The sequence below is a fragment of the Gymnoscopelus microlampas genome (genome assembly GCF_963454915.1).
Source record: "Gymnoscopelus microlampas genome assembly, chromosome: 6".
Taxonomy (NCBI): domain Eukaryota; kingdom Metazoa; phylum Chordata; class Actinopteri; order Myctophiformes; family Myctophidae; genus Gymnoscopelus; species Gymnoscopelus microlampas.
Window position 1 is genome coordinate 10,831,717 of NC_139943.1, and position 20,251 is coordinate 10,851,967.

A 20,251-nucleotide genomic window follows, 5' to 3' on the forward strand; every position below is an offset into this window, starting at 1 on the left:
GTGACGAAAAATGACTAAAAATGCTGGTGACGAAAAAATGCTGTTGACGAAGAATGACGAAAAATGCTGGTGACGAAAAATTACGAATAATGCTGGTGACGAAAAAATGCTGGTGACGGAAAATGATGAAAAATGCTGGTGACAAAAAAAATGCTGGTGACCAAAAATGACGAAAAAATGCTGGTGACGAAAAAATGCTGGTGACGAAAAAATGCTGGTGACGAAAAATGACTAAAAATGCTGGTGACGAAAACATGCTGGTGACGAAAAATGGCGAAAAATGCTGGTGACGAAAAAATGCTGGTGACGAAAAATGACGAAAGATGCTGGTGACGAAAAATGACGAAAAAATGCTGGTGACGAAAAATGGCGAAAAATGCTGGTGACGAAAAAATGCTGGTGACGAAAAATGACGAAAGATGCTGGTGACGAAAAATGACGAAAAAATGCTGGTGACGAAAAATGATGAAAAATGCTGGTGACGAAAAAATGCTGGTGACGAAAAATGACGAAAGATGCTGGTGACGAAAAATGACGAAAAAATGCTGATGACGAAAAATGATGAAAAATGCTGGTGACGAAAAAAATGCTGGTGACGAAAAATGACGAAAGATGCTGGTGACGAAAAAATGCTGGTGACGAAAAATGACGAAAAATGCTGGTGACAAAAAAAATGCTGGTGACCAAAAATGACGAAAAATGCTGGTGACAAAAAATGACGAAAAATGCTGGTGACGAAAAATGCTGGTGACGAAAAAAATGCTGGTGACGAAAAATGACGAAAAATGCTGGTGACGAAAAATGACGAAAAATGCTGGTGAAGCAAAAATGCTGGTGACGAAAAATGGCGAAAAATGCTGGTGACGAAAAAATGCTGGTGACGAAAAAATGCTGGTGACGAAAAATGACGAAAGATGCTGGTGACGAAAAATGACGAAAAAATGCTGGTGACGAAAAATGATGAAAAATGCTGGTGACGAAAAATGACGAAAAATGCTGGTGACGAAAAAATAGTACTAACATTCAACTCTAAATTTAAAATTTACCGAAACTTTCGTTTCGGTAAAAAGAAAATGTACTAAGTCCAGAACTCGATGAATGTCAGGGACGGAAAAAAAAGTCACTACAAAGTACTAACAATCAAGTCTAAATTTAAAATTTACCGAAACTTTTGTTTCGGTAAAGAGAAAATCGTTTCGGTAAAAAGAAAATGTATTAAGTCCAGGTGACGAAAAATGACGAAAAATGCTGGTGACGAAAAAATGCTGGTGACGAAAAAATGCTGGTGACTTAAAATGATGAAAAATGCTGGTGACGAAAAAATGCTGGTGACAAAAAATGATGAAAAATGCTCGTGACGAAAAAATGCTGGTGACGAAAAAATGCTGGTGACGAAAAATGGCGAAAAATGCTGGTGACGAAAAAATGCTGGTGACGAAAAATGACGAAAAATGCTGGTGACGAAAAAATGCTGGTGACGAAAAATGACGAAAGATGCTGGTGACGAAAAATGACGAAAAAATGCTGGTGACGAAAAATGATGAAAAATGCTGGTGACGAAAAAATGCAGGTGACGAAAAATGCTGGTGACGAAAAAATGCTGGTGACAAAAAATGACGAAAAATGCTGGTGACGAAAAAATGCTGGTGACGAAAAATGCTGGTGACGAAAAAATAGTACTAACATTCAACTCTAAATTTAAAATTTACCGAAACTTTCGTTTCGGTAAAAAGAAAATGTACTAAGTCCAGAACTCGATGAATGTTAGGGACGGAAAAAAAAGTCACTACAAAGTACTAACATTCAAGTCTAAATTTTAAATTTACCGAAACTTTTGTTTCGGTAAAGAGAAAATCGTTTCGGTAAAAAGAAAATGTATTAAGTCCAGGTGACGAAAAATGACGAAAAATGCTGGTGACGAAAAAATGCTGGTGACGAAAAAATGCAGGTGACGAAAAATGCTGGTGACGAAAAAATGCTGGTGACAAAAAATGACGAAAAATGCTGGTGACGAAAAAATAGTACTAACATTCAACTCTAAATTTAAAATTTACCGAAACTTTCGTTTCGGTAAAAAGAAAATGTACTAAGTCCAGAGCTCGACGAATGTTAGGGACGGAAAAAAAAGTCACTACAAAGTACTAACATTCAAGTCTAAATTTTAAATTTACCGAAACTTTTGTTTCGGTAAAGAGAAAATCGTTTCGGTAAAAAGAAAATGTATTAAGATGACGAAAAATGCTGGTGACGAAAAAATGCTGGTGACTTAAAATGATGAAAAATGCTGGTGACGAAAAAATGTTGGTGACAAAAAATGATGAAAAATGCTGGTGACGAAAAAATGCTGGTGACGAAAAAATGCTGGTGACGAAAAATGACGAAAAATGCTGGTGACGAAAAAATGCTGGTGACGAAAAATGCTGGTGACGAAAAAATGCTGGTGACGAAAAATGCTGGTGACGAAAAAATGCTGGTGACAAAAAATGACGAAAAATGCTGGTGACGAAAAAAATGCTGGTGACGAAAAAATGCTGGTGACGAAAAATGCTGGTGACGAAAAAATGCTGGTGACGAAAAATGCTGGTGACGAAAAAATGCTGGTGACAAAAAATGACGAAAAATGCTGGTGACGAAAAAAATGCTGGTGACGAAAAATGACGAAAAATGCTGGTGAAGCAAAAATGCAGGTGACGAAAAATGGCGAAAAATGCTGGTGACGAAAAAATGCTGGTGACGAAAAATGACGAAAGATGCTGGTGACGAAAAATGACGAAAAAATGCTGGTGACGAAAAATGATGAAAAATGCTGGTGACGAAAAATTACGAATAATGCTGGTGACGAAAAAATGCTGGTGACCAAAAATGACGAAAAATGCTGGTGACGAAAAAATGCTGGTGACGAAAAATGACGAAAAATGCTGGTGACGAAAAATAACGAAAAATGCTGCTGACGAAAAATGCTGGTGACGAAAAAAATGCTGGTGACGAAAAATGACGAAAGATGCTGGTGACGAAAAATGACGAAAAAATGCTGGTGACGAAAAATGATGAAAAATGCTGGTGACGAAAAAATGCAGGTGACGAAAAATGCTGGTGACGAAAAAATGCTGGTGACGAAAAATGACGAAAAATGCTGGTGACGAAAAATGACGAAAAATGCTGGTGACGAAAAAATGCTGGTGACGAAAAATGATGAAAAATGCTGGTGACGAAAAATGATGAAAAATGCTGGAGACGAAAAAATGCTGGTGACGGAAAATGCTGGTGACGAAAAAAATGCTGGTGACGAAAAAATGCTGGTGACGAAAAAATGCTGGTGACGAAAAATGACGAAAAATGCTGGTGACGAAAAAATGCTGGTGACGAAAAATGCTGGTGACGAAAAAATGCTGGTGACGAAAAATGCTGGTGACGAAAAAATGCTGGTGACAAAAAATGACGAAAAATGCTGGTGACGAAAAAAATGCTGGTGACGAAAAAATGCTGGTGACGAAAAATGCTGGTGACGAAAAAATGCTGGTGACGAAAAATGCTGGTGACGAAAAAATGCTGGTGACAAAAAATGACGAAAAATGCTGGTGACGAAAAAAATGCTGGTGACGAAAAATGACGAAAAATGCTGGTGAAGCAAAAATGCAGGTGACGAAAAATGGCGAAAAATGCTGGTGACGAAAAAATGCTGGTGACGAAAAATGACGAAAGATGCTGGTGACGAAAAATGACGAAAAAATGCTGGTGACGAAAAATGATGAAAAATGCTGGTGACGAAAAATTACGAATAATGCTGGTGACGAAAAAATGCTGGTGACCAAAAATGACGAAAAATGCTGGTGACGAAAAAATGCTGGTGACGAAAAATGACGAAAAATGCTGGTGACGAAAAATAACGAAAAATGCTGCTGACGAAAAATGCTGGTGACGAAAAAAATGCTGGTGACGAAAAATGACGAAAGATGCTGGTGACGAAAAATGACGAAAAAATGCTGGTGACGAAAAATGATGAAAAATGCTGGTGACGAAAAAATGCAGGTGACGAAAAATGCTGGTGACGAAAAAATGCTGGTGACGAAAAATGACGAAAAATGCTGGTGACGAAAAATGACGAAAAATGCTGGTGACGAAAAAATGCTGGTGACGAAAAATGATGAAAAATGCTGGTGACGAAAAATGATGAAAAATGCTGGAGACGAAAAAATGCTGGTGACGGAAAATGCTGGTGACGAAAAAAATGCTGGTGACGAAAAAATGCTGGTGACGAAAAATGACAAAAAAATGCTGGTGACGAAAAATGACTAAAAATGCTGGTGACGAAAAAATGCTGTTGACGAAGAATGACGAAAAATGCTGGTGACGAAAAATGACGAAAAATGCTGGTGACGAAAAATGACGAAAAATGCTGGTGAGGAAAAAATGCTGGTGACGAAAAATGATGAAAAATGCTGGTGACGAAAAAATGCTGGTGACGAAAAATGATGAAAAATGCTGGAGACGAAAAAATGCTGGTGACGGAAAATGCTGGTGACGAAAAAAATGCTGGTGACGAAAAAATGCTGGTGACGAAAAATGACAAAAAAATGCTGGTGACGAAAAATGACTAAAAATGCTGGTGACGAAAAAATGCTGTTGACGAAGAATGACGAAAAATGCTGGTGACGAAAAATTACGAAAAAATGCTGGTGACGAAAAATGACGAAAAATGCTGGTGACGAAAAAATGCTGGTGACGAAAAATTACGAAAGATGCTGGTGACGAAAAATGACGAAAAAATGCTGGTGACGAAAAATGATGAAAAATGCTGGTGACGAAAAAATGCAGGTGACGAAAAATGCTGGTGACGAAAAAATGCTGGTGACGAAAAATGACGAAAAATACTGGTGACGAAAAATGACGAAAAATGCTGGTGACGAAAAAATGCTGGTGACGAAATATGATGAAAAATGCTGGTGACGAAAAAATGCTGGTGACGAAAAAAATGCTGGTGACGAAAAAATGCTGGTGACGAAAAATGACAAAAAAATGCTGGTGACGAAAAATGACTAAAAATGCTGGTGACGAAAAAATGCTGTTGACGAAGAATGACGAAAAATGCTGGTGACGAAAAATTACGAATAATGCTGGTGACGAAAAAATGCTGGTGACGGAAAATGATGAAAAATGCTGGTGACAAAAAAAATGCTGGTGACCAAAAATGACGAAAAAATGCTGGTGACGAAAAAATGCTGGTGACGAAAAAATGCTGGTGACGAAAAATGACTAAAAATGCTGGTGACGAAAACATGCTGGTGACGAAAAATGGCGAAAAATGCTGGTGACGAAAAAATGCTGGTGACGAAAAATGACGAAAGATGCTGGTGACGAAAAATGACGAAAAAATGCTGGTGACGAAAAATGATGAAAAATGCTGGTGACGAAAAAATGCTGGTGACGAAAAATGACGAAAGATGCTGGTGACGAAAAATGACGAAAAAATGCTGATGACGAAAAATGATGAAAAATGCTGGTGACGAAAAAAATGCTGGTGACGAAAAATGACGAAAGATGCTGGTGACGAAAAAATGCTGGTGACGAAAAATGACGAAAAATGCTGGTGACAAAAAAAATGCTGGTGACCAAAAATGACGAAAAATGCTGGTGACAAAAAATGACGAAAAATGCTGGTGACGAAAAATGCTGGTGACGAAAAAAATGCTGGTGACGAAAAATGACGAAAAATGCTGGTGACGAAAAATGACGAAAAATGCTGGTGAAGCAAAAATGCTGGTGACGAAAAATGGCGAAAAATGCTGGTGACGAAAAAATGCTGGTGACGAAAAAATGCTGGTGACGAAAAATGACGAAAGATGCTGGTGACGAAAAATGACGAAAAAATGCTGGTGACGAAAAATGATGAAAAATGCTGGTGACGAAAAATGACGAAAAATGCTGGTGACGAAAAAATAGTACTAACATTCAACTCTAAATTTAAAATTTACCGAAACTTTCGTTTCGGTAAAAAGAAAATGTACTAAGTCCAGAACTCGATGAATGTCAGGGACGGAAAAAAAAGTCACTACAAAGTACTAACAATCAAGTCTAAATTTAAAATTTACCGAAACTTTTGTTTCGGTAAAGAGAAAATCGTTTCGGTAAAAAGAAAATGTATTGAGTCCAGGTGACGAAAAATGACGAAAAATGCTGGTGACGAAAAAATGCTGGTGACGAAAAAATGCTGGTGACTTAAAATGATGAAAAATGCTGGTGACGAAAAAATGCTGGTGACAAAAAATGATGAAAAATGCTCGTGACGAAAAAATGCTGGTGACGAAAAAATGCTGGTGACGAAAAATGGCGAAAAATGCTGGTGACGAAAAAATGCTGGTGACGAAAAATGACGAAAAATGCTGGTGACGAAAAAATGCTGGTGACGAAAAATGACGAAAGATGCTGGTGACGAAAAATGACGAAAAAATGCTGGTGACGAAAAATGATGAAAAATGCTGGTGACGAAAAAATGCAGGTGACGAAAAATGCTGGTGACGAAAAAATGCTGGTGACAAAAAATGACGAAAAATGCTGGTGACGAAAAAATGCTGGTGACGAAAAATGCTGGTGACGAAAAAATAGTACTAACATTCAACTCTAAATTTAAAATTTACCGAAACTTTCGTTTCGGTAAAAAGAAAATGTACTAAGTCCAGAACTCGATGAATGTTAGGGACGGAAAAAAAAGTCACTACAAAGTACTAACATTCAAGTCTAAATTTTAAATTTACCGAAACTTTTGTTTCGGTAAAGAGAAAATCGTTTCGGTAAAAAGAAAATGTATTAAGTCCAGGTGACGAAAAATGACGAAAAATGCTGGTGACGAAAAAATGCTGGTGACGAAAAAATGCTGGTGACGAAAAAATGCTGGTGACGAAAAATGATGAAAAATGCTGGTGTCGAAAAAATGCTGGTGACAAAAAATGATGAAAAATGCTGGTGACGAAAAAATGCTGGTGACGAAAAATGGCGAAAAATGCTGGTGACGAAAAATGACGAAAAATGCTGGTGACGAAAAAATGCTGGTGACAAAAAATGCTGGTAACGAAAAAATGCTGGTGACGAAAAATGCTGGTGACAATAAAAATGCTGGTGACGAAAAATGACGAAAAATGCTGGTGACGAAAAATTCTGGTGACGAAAAAAATGCTGGTGACGAAAAATGACGAAAAATGCTGGTGACGAAAAATGCTGGTGACGAAAAATGATGAAAAATGCTGGTGACGAAAAATGACGAAAAATGCTGGTGACGAAAAAATGCTGGTGACCAAAAATGACGAAAAATGCTGGTGACGAAAAAATGCTGGTGACGAAAAATGACGAAAAATGCTGGTGACGAAAAAAATGCTGGTGACGAAAAATGACGAAAAATGCTGGTGACGAAAAATTACGAAAAATGCTGGTGACGAAAAAATGCTGGTGACGAAAAATGATGAAAAATGCTGGTGACGAAAAAATGCTGGTGACGAAAAATGCTGGTGACGAAAAAAATGCTGGTGACGAAAAATGACGAAAAATGCTGGTGAAGAAAAATGGCGAAAAATGCTGGTGACGAAAAATGACGAAAAATGCTGGTGACGAAAAAATGCTGGTGACAAAAAATGCTGGTAACGAAAAAATGCTGGTGACGAAAAATGCTGGTGACAATAAAAATGCTGGTGACGAAAAATGACGAAAAATGCTGGTGACGAAAAAATGCAGGTGACGAAAAATGCTGGTGACGAAAAAATGCTGGTGACGAAAAATGACGAAAAATGCTGGTGACGAAAAATGACGAAAAATGCTGGTGACGAAAAAATGCTGGTGACGAAAAATGATGAAAAATGCTGGTGACGAAAAATGATGAAAAATGCTGGAGACGAAAAAATGCTGGTGACGGAAAATGCTGGTGACGAAAAAAATGCTGGTGACGAAAAAATGCTGGTGACGAAAAATGACAAAAAAATGCTGGTGACGAAAAATGACTAAAAATGCTGGTGACGAAAAAATGCTGTTGACGAAGAATGACGAAAAATGCTGGTGACGAAAAATGACGAAAAATGCTGGTGACGAAAAATGACGAAAAATGCTGGTGACGAAAAAATGCTGGTGACGAAAAATGATGAAAAATGCTGGAGACGAAAAAATGCTGGTGACGGAAAATGCTGGTGACGAAAAAAATGCTGGTGACGAAAAAATGCTGGTGACGAAAAATGACAAAAAAATGCTGGTGACGAAAAATGACTAAAAATGCTGGTGACGAAAAAATGCTGTTGACGAAGAATGACGAAAAATGCTGGTGACGAAAAATTACGAAAAAATGCTGGTGACGAAAAATGACGAAAAATGCTGGTGACGAAAAAATGCTGGTGACGAAAAATTACGAAAGATGCTGGTGACGAAAAATGACGAAAAAATGCTGGTGACGAAAAATGATGAAAAATGCTGGTGACGAAAAAATGCAGGTAACGAAAAATGCTGGTGACGAAAAAATGCTGGTGACGAAAAATGACGAAAAATACTGGTGACGAAAAATGACGAAAAATGCTGGTGACGAAAAAATGCTGGTGACGAAATATGATGAAAAATGCTGGTGACGAAAAAATGCTGGTGACGAAAAAAATGCTGGTGACGAAAAAATGCTGGTGACGAAAAATGACAAAAAAATGCTGGTGACGAAAAATGACTAAAAATGCTGGTGACGAAAAAATGCTGTTGACGAAGAATGACGAAAAATGCTGGTGACGAAAAATTACGAATAATGCTGGTGACGAAAAAATGCTGGTGACGGAAAATGATGAAAAATGCTGGTGACAAAAAAAATGCTGGTGACCAAAAATGACGAAAAAATGCTGGTGACGAAAAAATGCTGGTGACGAAAAAATGCTGGTGACGAAAAATGACTAAAAATGCTGGTGACGAAAACATGCTGGTGACGAAAAATGGCGAAAAATGCTGGTGACGAAAAAATGCTGGTGACGAAAAATGACGAAAGATGCTGGTGACGAAAAATGACGAAAAAATGCTGGTGACGAAAAATGATGAAAAATGCTGGTGACGAAAAAATGCTGGTGACGAAAAATGACGAAAGATGCTGGTGACGAAAAATGACGAAAAAATGCTGATGACGAAAAATGATGAAAAATGCTGGTGACGAAAAAAATGCTGGTGACGAAAAATGACGAAAGATGCTGGTGACGAAAAAATGCTGGTGACGAAAAATGACGAAAAATGCTGGTGACAAAAAAAATGCTGGTGACCAAAAATGACGAAAAATGCTGGTGACAAAAAATGACGAAAAATGCTGGTGACGAAAAATGCTGGTGACGAAAAAAATGCTGGTGACGAAAAATGACGAAAAATGCTGGTGACGAAAAATGACGAAAAATGCTGGTGAAGCAAAAATGCTGGTGACGAAAAATGGCGAAAAATGCTGGTGACGAAAAAATGCTGGTGACGAAAAAATGCTGGTGACGAAAAATGACGAAAGATGCTGGTGACGAAAAATGACGAAAAAATGCTGGTGACGAAAAATGATGAAAAATGCTGGTGACGAAAAATGACGAAAAATGCTGGTGACGAAAAAATAGTACTAACATTCAACTCTAAATTTAAAATTTACCGAAACTTTCGTTTCGGTAAAAAGAAAATGTACTAAGTCCAGAACTCGATGAATGTCAGGGACGGAAAAAAAAGTCACTACAAAGTACTAACAATCAAGTCTAAATTTAAAATTTACCGAAACTTTTGTTTCGGTAAAGAGAAAATCGTTTCGGTAAAAAGAAAATGTATTAAGTCCAGGTGACGAAAAATGACGAAAAATGCTGGTGACGAAAAAATGCTGGTGACGAAAAAATGCTGGTGACTTAAAATGATGAAAAATGCTGGTGACGAAAAAATGCTGGTGACAAAAAATGATGAAAAATGCTCGTGACGAAAAAATGCTGGTGACGAAAAAATGCTGGTGACGAAAAATGGCGAAAAATGCTGGTGACGAAAAAATGCTGGTGACGAAAAATGACGAAAAATGCTGGTGACGAAAAAATGCTGGTGACGAAAAATGACGAAAGATGCTGGTGACGAAAAATGACGAAAAAATGCTGGTGACGAAAAATGATGAAAAATGCTGGTGACGAAAAAATGCAGGTGACGAAAAATGCTGGTGACGAAAAAATGCTGGTGACAAAAAATGACGAAAAATGCTGGTGACGAAAAAATGCTGGTGACGAAAAATGCTGGTGACGAAAAAATAGTACTAACATTCAACTCTAAATTTAAAATTTACCGAAACTTTCGTTTCGGTAAAAAGAAAATGTACTAAGTCCAGAACTCGATGAATGTTAGGGACGGAAAAAAAAGTCACTACAAAGTACTAACATTCAAGTCTAAATTTTAAATTTACCGAAACTTTTGTTTCGGTAAAGAGAAAATCGTTTCGGTAAAAAGAAAATGTATTAAGTCCAGGTGACGAAAAATGACGAAAAATGCTGGTGACGAAAAAATGCTGGTGACGAAAAAATGCTGGTGACGAAAAATGATGAAAAATGCTGGTGTCGAAAAAATGCTGGTGACAAAAAATTATGAAAAATGCTGGTGACGAAAAAATGCTGGTGACGAAAAATGGCGAAAAATGCTGGTGACGAAAAATGACGAAAAATGCTGGTGACGAAAAAATGCTGGTGACAAAAAATGCTGGTAACGAAAAAATGCTGGTGACAATAAAAATGCTGGTGACGAAAAATGACGAAAAATGCAGGTGACGAAAAATTCTGGTGACGAAAAAAATGCTGGTGACGAAAAAATGCTGGTGACGAAAAAATGCTGGTGACGAAAAATGACGAAAGATGCTGGTGACGAAAAATGACGAAAAAATGCTGGTGACGAAAAATGATGAAAAATGCTGGTGACGAAAAATTACGAATAATGCTGGTGACGAAAAAATGCTGGTGACCAAAAATGACGAAAAATGCTGGTGACGAAAAAATGCTGGTGACGAAAAATGACGAAAAATGCTGGTGACGAAAAATAACGAAAAATGCTGCTGACGAAAAATGCTGGTGACGAAAAAAATGCTGGTGACGAAAAATGACGAAAGATGCTGGTGACGAAAAATGACGAAAAAATGCTGGTGACGAAAAATGATGAAAAATGCTGGTGACGAAAAAATGCAGGTGACGAAAAATGCTGGTGACGAAAAAATGCTGGTGACGAAAAATGACGAAAAATGCTGGTGACGAAAAATGACGAAAAATGCTGGTGACGAAAAAATGCTGGTGACGAAAAATGATGAAAAATGCTGGTGACGTTGTTACGTTTGTGACGTCCAGGGTCCATCCACCCTCCCACCAGGGGGCTGGACTGGGACAAAAAAAAAACCCTGACATTTTGGCCCAGACAAGTGTTAATGTTGACTAAGACTAAGACTGAACAACTACAAGACTAAGATTTTGATATTTAGTCGACTAAGACTTGACTAAGACTAAACTATTTCAGATAAAATAGGATTAAACTAAATGGTGTTTTATTCAAAAGACTAAGACTAAGAATACACCAGAATTTGCGGTCAAAATGAACAGAGGCCCAGACAGGTGGACTACAACCAGCGTGCAGATACTCTACTGCCCCACTCTGTGGAGGCACATACAAACAAGCCCTTAATACCAGCCCTTAATACAAGACCTTAATACCACCGCTTTTACTGAACAACATCCCTCCATGTTCTGGAGCCTTGAGTAACATAAATGATAAATATAGCTGCAAGCAGCGATAATACGGGGCCAGACATGGAAACTGGAGAGAGAGAGAGTAATGGAAACTGGAGAGAGAGAGAGAGGGAGAGAGACAGACATGGAAACTGGAGAGAGAGAGAGAGAGAGAGAGAGAGAGAGAGAGAGAGAGAGAGAGAGAGAGAGAGAGAGAGAGAGAGAGAGAGAGAGAGAGAGAGAGAGAGAGAGACATGGATCTGGAGAGAGAGAGGGAGGGAAGGAGAGAGAGAGAGAGAGAGAGAGAGAGAGGGAGAGGGAGAGAGAGAGAGAAAGAGAGAGAGAGAGAGAGAGAGAGAGACACAGACATGGAAACTGGATACAGAGAGAGACATGGAAACTGGAGAGAGAGAGAGAGAGAGAGAGAAAGAGAGAGAGAGAGAGAGAGAGAGAGAGAGAGAGAGAGAGAGAGAGAGAGAGAGAGAGAGAGAGAGAAAGAGAGAGAGAGAGAGAGAGAGAGAGAGAGAGAGAGATAGAAACGAAAGAGATTGGAGAGAGAGAGAGAGAGAGAGACAGACATGGAAACGGAATAGATTGAAGAGAGAGAGAGAGAGCCATGGAAACGGAATAGATTGATGAGAGAGAGAGATGGAAACAGAATGGATTGATTGGATATCTCAACCTATTGCCATTAACAGGAATCAAACTCTCAACCTTCGGACTAATAGGCTGCAAGCAATACTACCTATAGTGCTATAGCTTTGTCCAGGCTGATGTTGTCTGTTGAAGATCATAAACTCTTGCCTTCTGTCATGAACCAAGCCAACACTAAGATCACTCGTTCACAAACCATTTACCAATAGAGAAATTGTATGTCTCCTCGCAACCGAAAACAGTGAAAGCAGCCGATCTACAAGCTCAGAAACACGTTGCTATCTGAAAAGTTTTGAGATTGTAGATCGGCTATTTTCAGAATGAAGTATGTTATACATTGAAAAAACGTACTCTCAAATAAGCATTTCAGGTTATCTTTACCATTTGCACATATATTCATTGATACAGTCATGTTGTTTGCAATTCAACTTAAATGAAGTCTGCACCAAGTGAGGCTTGAACTGGCGACCTTGAGATTGAGAGGCACTCATTTAAGGGAGACACCATTGGACCAACAGACAAGTTTTTCAAACTGCTCAAAATTGCGGACAATCTAAGGGCGGAGTTTACTGGTCAAAGCGATAGTCATGAGTCAAGGCACAAGTGTAAGCAAGTTTCACGACTTTCGGCCAAACGAGGCATGACTTTTGCCTGTTTAAAGTTTGCATTTTCAAAAAATTGCTATAGCGCCCCCCTTTGGCCAATCGGAGTGAGATTGGTTTCAGTGATATTTGGAATGACTCTCTACATTACTGCAACGTTTCAAAGAAGGGAGCATGTATGTGTTAGGGGCAGATGAATAATTTTCAAAAAACTCCAATAGTTAAAATCTATTTCCTCCTGGGATTTTTGAGTAATCTGCACGAAACATTTTACACATGAACTTAGGACCTTTGCCGACAAAACAAAAGCGGCAGATTTTCCATAAGTGAAAAAATGCAGAAGTTATGAGCCAATGGCTGTTTTTCATATAATTCAAAATGGTGGGCGATCTAAAGGTCAGAGGTCAAAAGTCAGACCACGAAAGTTGTCGGGCATGAAGAGACGCATGTGTGTATCGAAGTTTCATGGTTGTAGGTCAAACAGGGCATGAGTTGTACCTGTTCAAATTTGGCACTTTCAATTGAGTGCTATAGCGCCACCCTTTGACGAATGAGTGTGAGAATTATTTCTTGGTAGTTTTTCATGAGCATCTACCATATGGCCGAGTTTCGTAAAAAGCGTATGCACGGTTAAGCCAGAACTGCCCAAAACAAGTATTTTTCAAACTGCTCAAAATTGCGGACAATCTAAGGGCGGAGCTTACTGGTCAAAGCGATACATGTGTTCCTCATGAGTCAAGGCACAAGTGTAAGCAAGTTTCACGACTTTCGGCCAAACGAGGCATGACTTAAGCCTGTTTAAAGTTTGCATTTTCAAAAAATTGCTATAGCGCCCCCCTTTGGCCAATTGGAGTAAGATTGGTTTCAGTGATATTTGGAATGACCCTGTACATTTCTGCAAAGTTTCAAAGAAATGTGAGTCTGCATGTATGTTTTAGGCATAGATGAATAATTTTCATAAAACTGCAATAGTTAAAATCTATGGAATCCTGGGATTTTTGAGCAATTTGCACGAAACCTTTTACACATGAACTTTGGACCTTGGACTTTGGACGACAAAACGATAGGAGTGGATTTTTTCTAAGTGAAAAAATGCAGATGTTAGGAGCCAATGACTGTTTTTCATATAATTCAAAATGGTGGGAGATCTAAAGGTCAGAGGTCAAAAGTCAGAGGGTGAACATTGTTCAGCATGAGGAGACGCATATGTGTATCTAAGTTTCATGGCTGTAGGTCAAACAGGGCATGAGTTGCACCTGTTCAAAGTTGGCATTTTCAATTGAGTGCTATAGCGCCACCTTTTGACGAATGAGTGTGAGAGTTATTTCTTCATCGTTTTTCATGACCATCTACCATATGGCCGAGTTTCGTAAAAAGCGACTGCACGGTTCAGCCAGAACTGCGAAAAGTGGCAGAAGAAGAAGAAGTGACAGAATAATGCCAATAATAAAACAGGTCCAGAGCTGAGCTCTGGCCCCGTAATTAAATGAAAAAGGACCATTGCTGCATCAAAAGTCAACAAACTGTACTATAAAAACTGGCCAAACATTAGCCAAATTGTCAAATAATATAAGTGGCCAAAATTGTGAATAGCTGATCTACAAGCTCACTTGTTCTTTGGACTTAACATTGGAGTGGAATGTAATGCCTGCCAAGTGGGGTCAACCACCACACACATACCTATTGGCTGATGCCTGGTCAAGGTTCACCAGTGTTGAACATTATTTCAATGTTCAAGTTCCTTGAAATCTCAAGATTAGTTTTCAAAACCTCTAGGCAATATAAATATAGCAGCTCATTACTCGGCTATTATTACTTTTCTGTTCCACGGAACAGCTTTCACTCTGTAGAACTTAGTTCCCAATGGAACTTTGAACCTGTTTTGAGCCTTTTGTGCCTGGCAATATTCCGTCTCCATCACTTTCCCAAGAACCCATGGCCGTCTTGTACTTCCTGGTGCAGGTTTGAGGTCCAGTGCAGTGAGAGAGTCTGAGTGGAGGAAGTAGAGGGTGGGTCCGACAGTGAACAGCACATAGTTGTCATGCCTTTCATCTAGAATGATGAGAACTAAATCGCCCACCTGGAAATCTCTGATGTCAATTTTCTCTGAAGGCTGTGATGACACGGAGGACATGTTTTTGAGCCTTTGACTGAAGCGCTTATTTTCTTCTTCCTTCATGTGTAAAGTCCTCTCTAGGAAGAGTATCCGCTGTTTCTCCTCTGATATAATCAAAATGCTATTGTGCATTGTCACCATGCCATTCTCCACTGCAGAGTGCACATGTTCATCTTCTCTGATGGCTGCCACAGAGGCCACTCTGTCTGGGTCAGGTGGGGGCTCCAAGGAACAAGATCCAGTGACAGGCACAGCCCTGGCTGCTGCCCTGGCACCCTCCCCGAAGCCAGTGAAGCCAGAAACTCTGGCCATTGCAGTGCTGTGCAGACGGTTCAGCTCCTCCTCCAGATGCTTCTTCTCCTGCATGACACTGGCTCTGTCCTCTGAGAGAGTCTCGATAAGGGCTTTGTCCTGCTCCTGTTTCTGGATAACCTGCCGTAACTTCTCCATGAGCTCATTGATGATCTGTTGTATTTTCTCCAGGAGTTCCATCTGGGTCTGCATGGAGGCCCTCTCTTGCTGCAGCCTCTCCTGAAGGGCAGAGTCCAGAGAGAGAGGAGCACTGGACTCTACCCTGGTCTCGGTCTGCAGGGATGAGCTTTCCTCATCCCCTTTTGAAGACTGTCCCCCAAGAAGCTCATTTTCAAGTTGTCTAATTCTGTCAAACAGTCTCTTTTCCATCTCTTCCTTTTGCTGCTTTAAGTCTTTAATGGCATCTGATGACGCAACCTCCGAGCCCTCTTCCTTCTCTAAACGTCTCTGTGCCACCCGTCTGTCCTGCTCCAATCTTTCAGAAAGAAGGTCATTCTCTGCCTGGAGATTGCAGATAACAGTCCTTAAGTCTTGCTCCCGCTGCTGGAAACTCTGCTGCTCTTTGTTTTCTCTCCGCGTAGCAGCCACTTGCCGGTCTAGGTCCTGCTGGAGTTTGTGCTGCTGTTCAGCATGTTCTTTCTCAACATGGAGGGCTTGCTGCTGCAGGGATGACAGCTCGCTGCGCAGCAAGATGCTCTCCTTCTCATGACGGTCCATCAGCTCCGACAGTTTGCGGCATTGTTCAGTCAGCTCAAAATTACGAGACTCCAAGTCCTTTATCTGTCTAACCTTCTCTCCCATAACAGATGTATGACAATGGACCACCTCGCTTAACTTCATCCTGCTCTCCGCAGCCAGGCGCTCTAGAGCCTCCTGGTTCTCTCTGGTCAGGGACTCCATTTGGGCATTGTGTCGCTGATTCAGTCTTTCCTCCAAATCCTTCAAGTGGTACTGCTTGGCCCACTCCAAATCCTTCAAGTGGGACTGCTTGGCCCACTCCAAGTCTTGCCGTATCCTCTGCTGGCCACGTTCAATCTCAAAGTGCATGTTCTCTAGCTGGCTAGTCAGGGAGTCTCTTGAGGCGGTGAGAGTCTTGATCTCTCCATCTTGCTCACTAGTCCTCTGCTCCAGGTCTGTAATGATCTCTGTGCGGCGTCTCTCTGCTTTGATCCAGTGCTCCCTCTCGCTTTCTAGCTGAATGAGCTTCTTCTCCTTGTGCTCCAGGAGCCCCTCCAACTCTAGCATTGCCTGCTGCATATCTTTGACCTTATTTTGGTTGACTTGCCTCTCCTCTGTCATGTTATGGACCTGCTTCTCGAGCTCTTGCTGCTTTCTCATGTCCGATTCATGCATCTTACAGGTGTCATCCACAATGCTGCGTACCTGTACAGTCATGTTCTTGAAGGTTAAACCGAAGTCCTGTTGTTCCGTTAGAACCAGACCTCGGAAGTGGCAGAGGTCATCTTTGATGCTCCTCAAGTTGGTCTGGGACTCCTCTGCGGCAGATTTGTATTTCTCAATGGTATGTTTCAGCACAGCCATTTCAGAGATCTCTTGCGTTGTGTTATCCTGGATACGCTTGTTGTCAATAGCATTGATGACTGAGGAGTACAAGGACTCTGCCATCATTTTGGGACTCGTGGGGCCACTGACGGTGTTGGGAGAGGTCAAGTTATCTTCAATTACAAACTCATTAATAATGGCAGATGCCAGAGTGTCCAGATCAAGGGAGCCCTGCTGAAGGATCGGGTTCAGGTGGCCAACTGTTTCAAAATCAAATGTTTGTGCATCAACGCTGTCTGGGGGAAAGTCCTTCAATGGTGCAGGGACAAGTACATGTAGGGGCTGGAGACTGAGTGAGGAGGGGGTTTTGGAGGAGGCAGGGGTGGTTGACCCAGGTGGGCTTTTGGACTGCAGGATGGATCTCTGGCTGCAGGATGCCCTTTGTTCACTTGGTAGGTTGCTGATACTTTGAGACATCTCATCCACACTCTGTGCAGCTTGGACCAGCTGGTGAAGCATCTCTACATGTTGATTTAAAGGCTCAAAGTCACACAGTGTGGGAACCATGAGGAAAGACTGCACCTCTGTGGGACAACAAGACTTCAGGTACTGCAGGTCATCAAGCGAAATGTCTGGAAGCTCATGGTCAAATCGTCTAGGCTGACTAGTGCAAAATGACGCGGGAGGCCATGAATCAAGTCCTCTGAACAGGCAATTTCTGAGGAAAGACTTACTGAAGAGTTTCCCAAATGTTTCCCTTTTGTACTTCTCAGCCTCGTATAGTTGTTTCCCATCCTTCACAAGAGCACAGACCCACTCTCTGTAGTGGCGTATGAACATGTTCCTCCTGACAACTTCCACCACTGCCAGACAGTACATCTGAGGTACAGTGCTGAGGGCCTCCACCACCCTCACTCTCTCCATTAGCTCTGTTAACAGCCTGAACAGAGCCTGAAGCTTCTGCACATCCTGGTCTGCTTGGAGCATTACGTGGCAGCACCATTTGAGGTGGGCATGAAGGTTGTTTGCAAGTTCTTGTTTAGCAGTGGTGCACTTCTGTTTAATATTTAGCAGCTTCCTGTGGTTGGTCTGCATGATCGTAATCTGTTTGGCATGACTCACACATAAGTCCGGCAGAACAGATGTATCCTTCAGGTTCTCAGCACGCTTGTGATTGGCCATAAATCCCTGAGCAAGTTCTTTCTGTTCACTGACCAACTTCTTACAGCTTGCAATCATTTGGTCTAGAGCATACAACCTGTCCTCAAGCCCCTTGATGGCTTTCATGTTTTGATTATCTAGTTTAGCAATCGTATTTCGACCGTGTGTCAAAAAGGGTTGAATGATCTGCGGGTCGAGCCTGTTGATGGAGTCAAAGCACTTCCTCACGACTGATTCCATGTCATTGGGCCTGTCTTGTACATTGACCCAATCTAGTAGTGTGACTTCGAAGGAGAGAGGGTTGGCTGGTTCAGGGGTGTTATGCTCCTGTAAAGCAGCCCTCAGCCCATCGCTGTCGGTCAACTCATATGTTTCCTGGTCTTCAGTTGGTTCCGATGCGGTTGCCCCCAGTGCCAAAAAAGATGTAGGTAAGTTTGTGGTCTGTGCATTGCCAGCGCGGAACACAGAGTGAGTAGATTTCTGCACCTTTGCCTCTAAGTCCTTATCTGGGGCTGAGCCAAGTATTTCAACACTCTCTCTGTAACTGTGTCGTGTTAGACATTCTAACAGAGGTATCTTGGCCATGACCGAAACTGCTGTCCCTAGCTTGGTGAGTTTGAGTTTAATTTCTTCTAAGTCCTTCTGATAGTTTGTGTATGCAGTGTTAAATTCCGAAAGCAGCTTCTCGTAAGACAGGGTGCAGTCATCCAGGTTAGCCATGATAGCAGCCCAGCCTTGGTGTTGGAGATGTTCATCGTGAACCAAGTATTCACAGAAAGAGCAAACTTTCTTGGCAACTTCAAACATTTCCACAGCAAGTTGTGTTCGTGAGGCAACAGTTTTAAGTACAGGTGACATCTTTAGAGACTTTTCCACTTTAAGCTCCATTTCATTCTCAATGGAGAAGGTTTGAGGGACCGTTGGAGCCCGGTCAGACAAGATCATCTCTTTATTGAATAGGAAAATAGGGTTTGTGTCAGTGCCAGCACTGTAGCTGCAGACGCGCCTCTCTACAGCCATGCACTCCCCTCCACTGACAACAAGCACTTGATGTTGATTTGCAATTTTATATTTGACCTGGATGGCATGTTTAAGATCCAGCACAGTTTGCATAGCAAGTTCTGTGTCAAATGTTAGCATGATACCATTGTTGACCTGGAAAACGTACAACTTCATGTTGAATCTTCCAGAGGATCTTTACTTATCCTCAATGTGATAATTTAGTGATTCGAAGGCCACCTTTTCTTTGTTTACAAGCATCGCATGTTGGGAACAACCTTTGCCTCAGTCCATTAGATAGCTATTTAGCCCAATAACTAGTTTATGTGCTTGTACCTTTATAGCCTTTGACTAGTGTAGTACCCATCATCAGAGGTACTTGGAGGCCACTCTGGAGCTGTGTGGAAGTCCATATTTGGGCAAGGCTGATCTCATATTGATGATGTCAGTGTGGAACTCCAGATTTGGGCAAGAGGGAAGGACCGACACAAAGACATACATATACACAGACTTGATTTGTGAAATATAAGATGACAGAGCCCTGGTCTAACATCACACACAACACAAACTATTGCCTAACAACGGCGATTTGTTTTTCTTGCCTTTGTATTGCTGTATAAGACAGTACTTTCCTTACTCTGTTCCTGTTACTCGTAACTGCTGTGCTGCCTCTGGGCGACTGAATTTCCCCCGCGGGATCAATAAAAGGTATCTATCTATTTAATCAGCTTGTTGAGGTTCAGTCAGCATGGCCCACGTTATTGGGTGAGTGACGAAGGTTCTCTCGTGTCTCTCTCTTGCTGAGCTCTGGTCTGATGTCACACACAACCTCTGCCTCTGTCTCATCTCCCAAACAAAGGCGATGTGCACTGATGTTTGGTCATTTCCAAATATGGGCATGTGACATCAGACACCATATTTGAAGTTCTCCAAATTGTGTTTATATATACTGTATATCTCGTTTCCCGGGCGTTACATACAGACAACAACAACAACAACTTGAACTTTAAATAGTCAATATAAAGTTCAAGTTTAAATCTACAAGCTCACAGCGTGACGCGTTGTCAGCTTGTAGATCGGCTATTTTTGGTGCGAGACACAAGTGCACAACTATGAATCAGGTTTTAGGAAGGATGTATACTGTCTACCACAGTATAGTGAGTATACGTTTATAAAATAAACTAAATCTAAATAAAATCTTG

General features: G+C 40.8%; 1 protein-coding gene across 1 annotated transcript; it reads right to left on the reverse strand.

Annotated features, from left to right (window-relative positions):
• Window positions 1-14,756: 14,756 nt before the first annotated feature.
• LOC311047856 (RB1-inducible coiled-coil protein 1-like) lies at window positions 14,757-19,226 on the reverse strand (the record flags this gene model as incomplete). The annotated part of the gene is made up of 1 exon (XM_084060805.1): window positions 14,757-19,226. The coding sequence occupies one exon, from the start codon at window positions 19,224-19,226 to the stop codon at window positions 14,757-14,759; it is 4,470 nt and encodes a 1,489-aa protein (XP_083916931.1).
• Window positions 19,227-20,251: the final 1,025 nt, after the last annotated feature.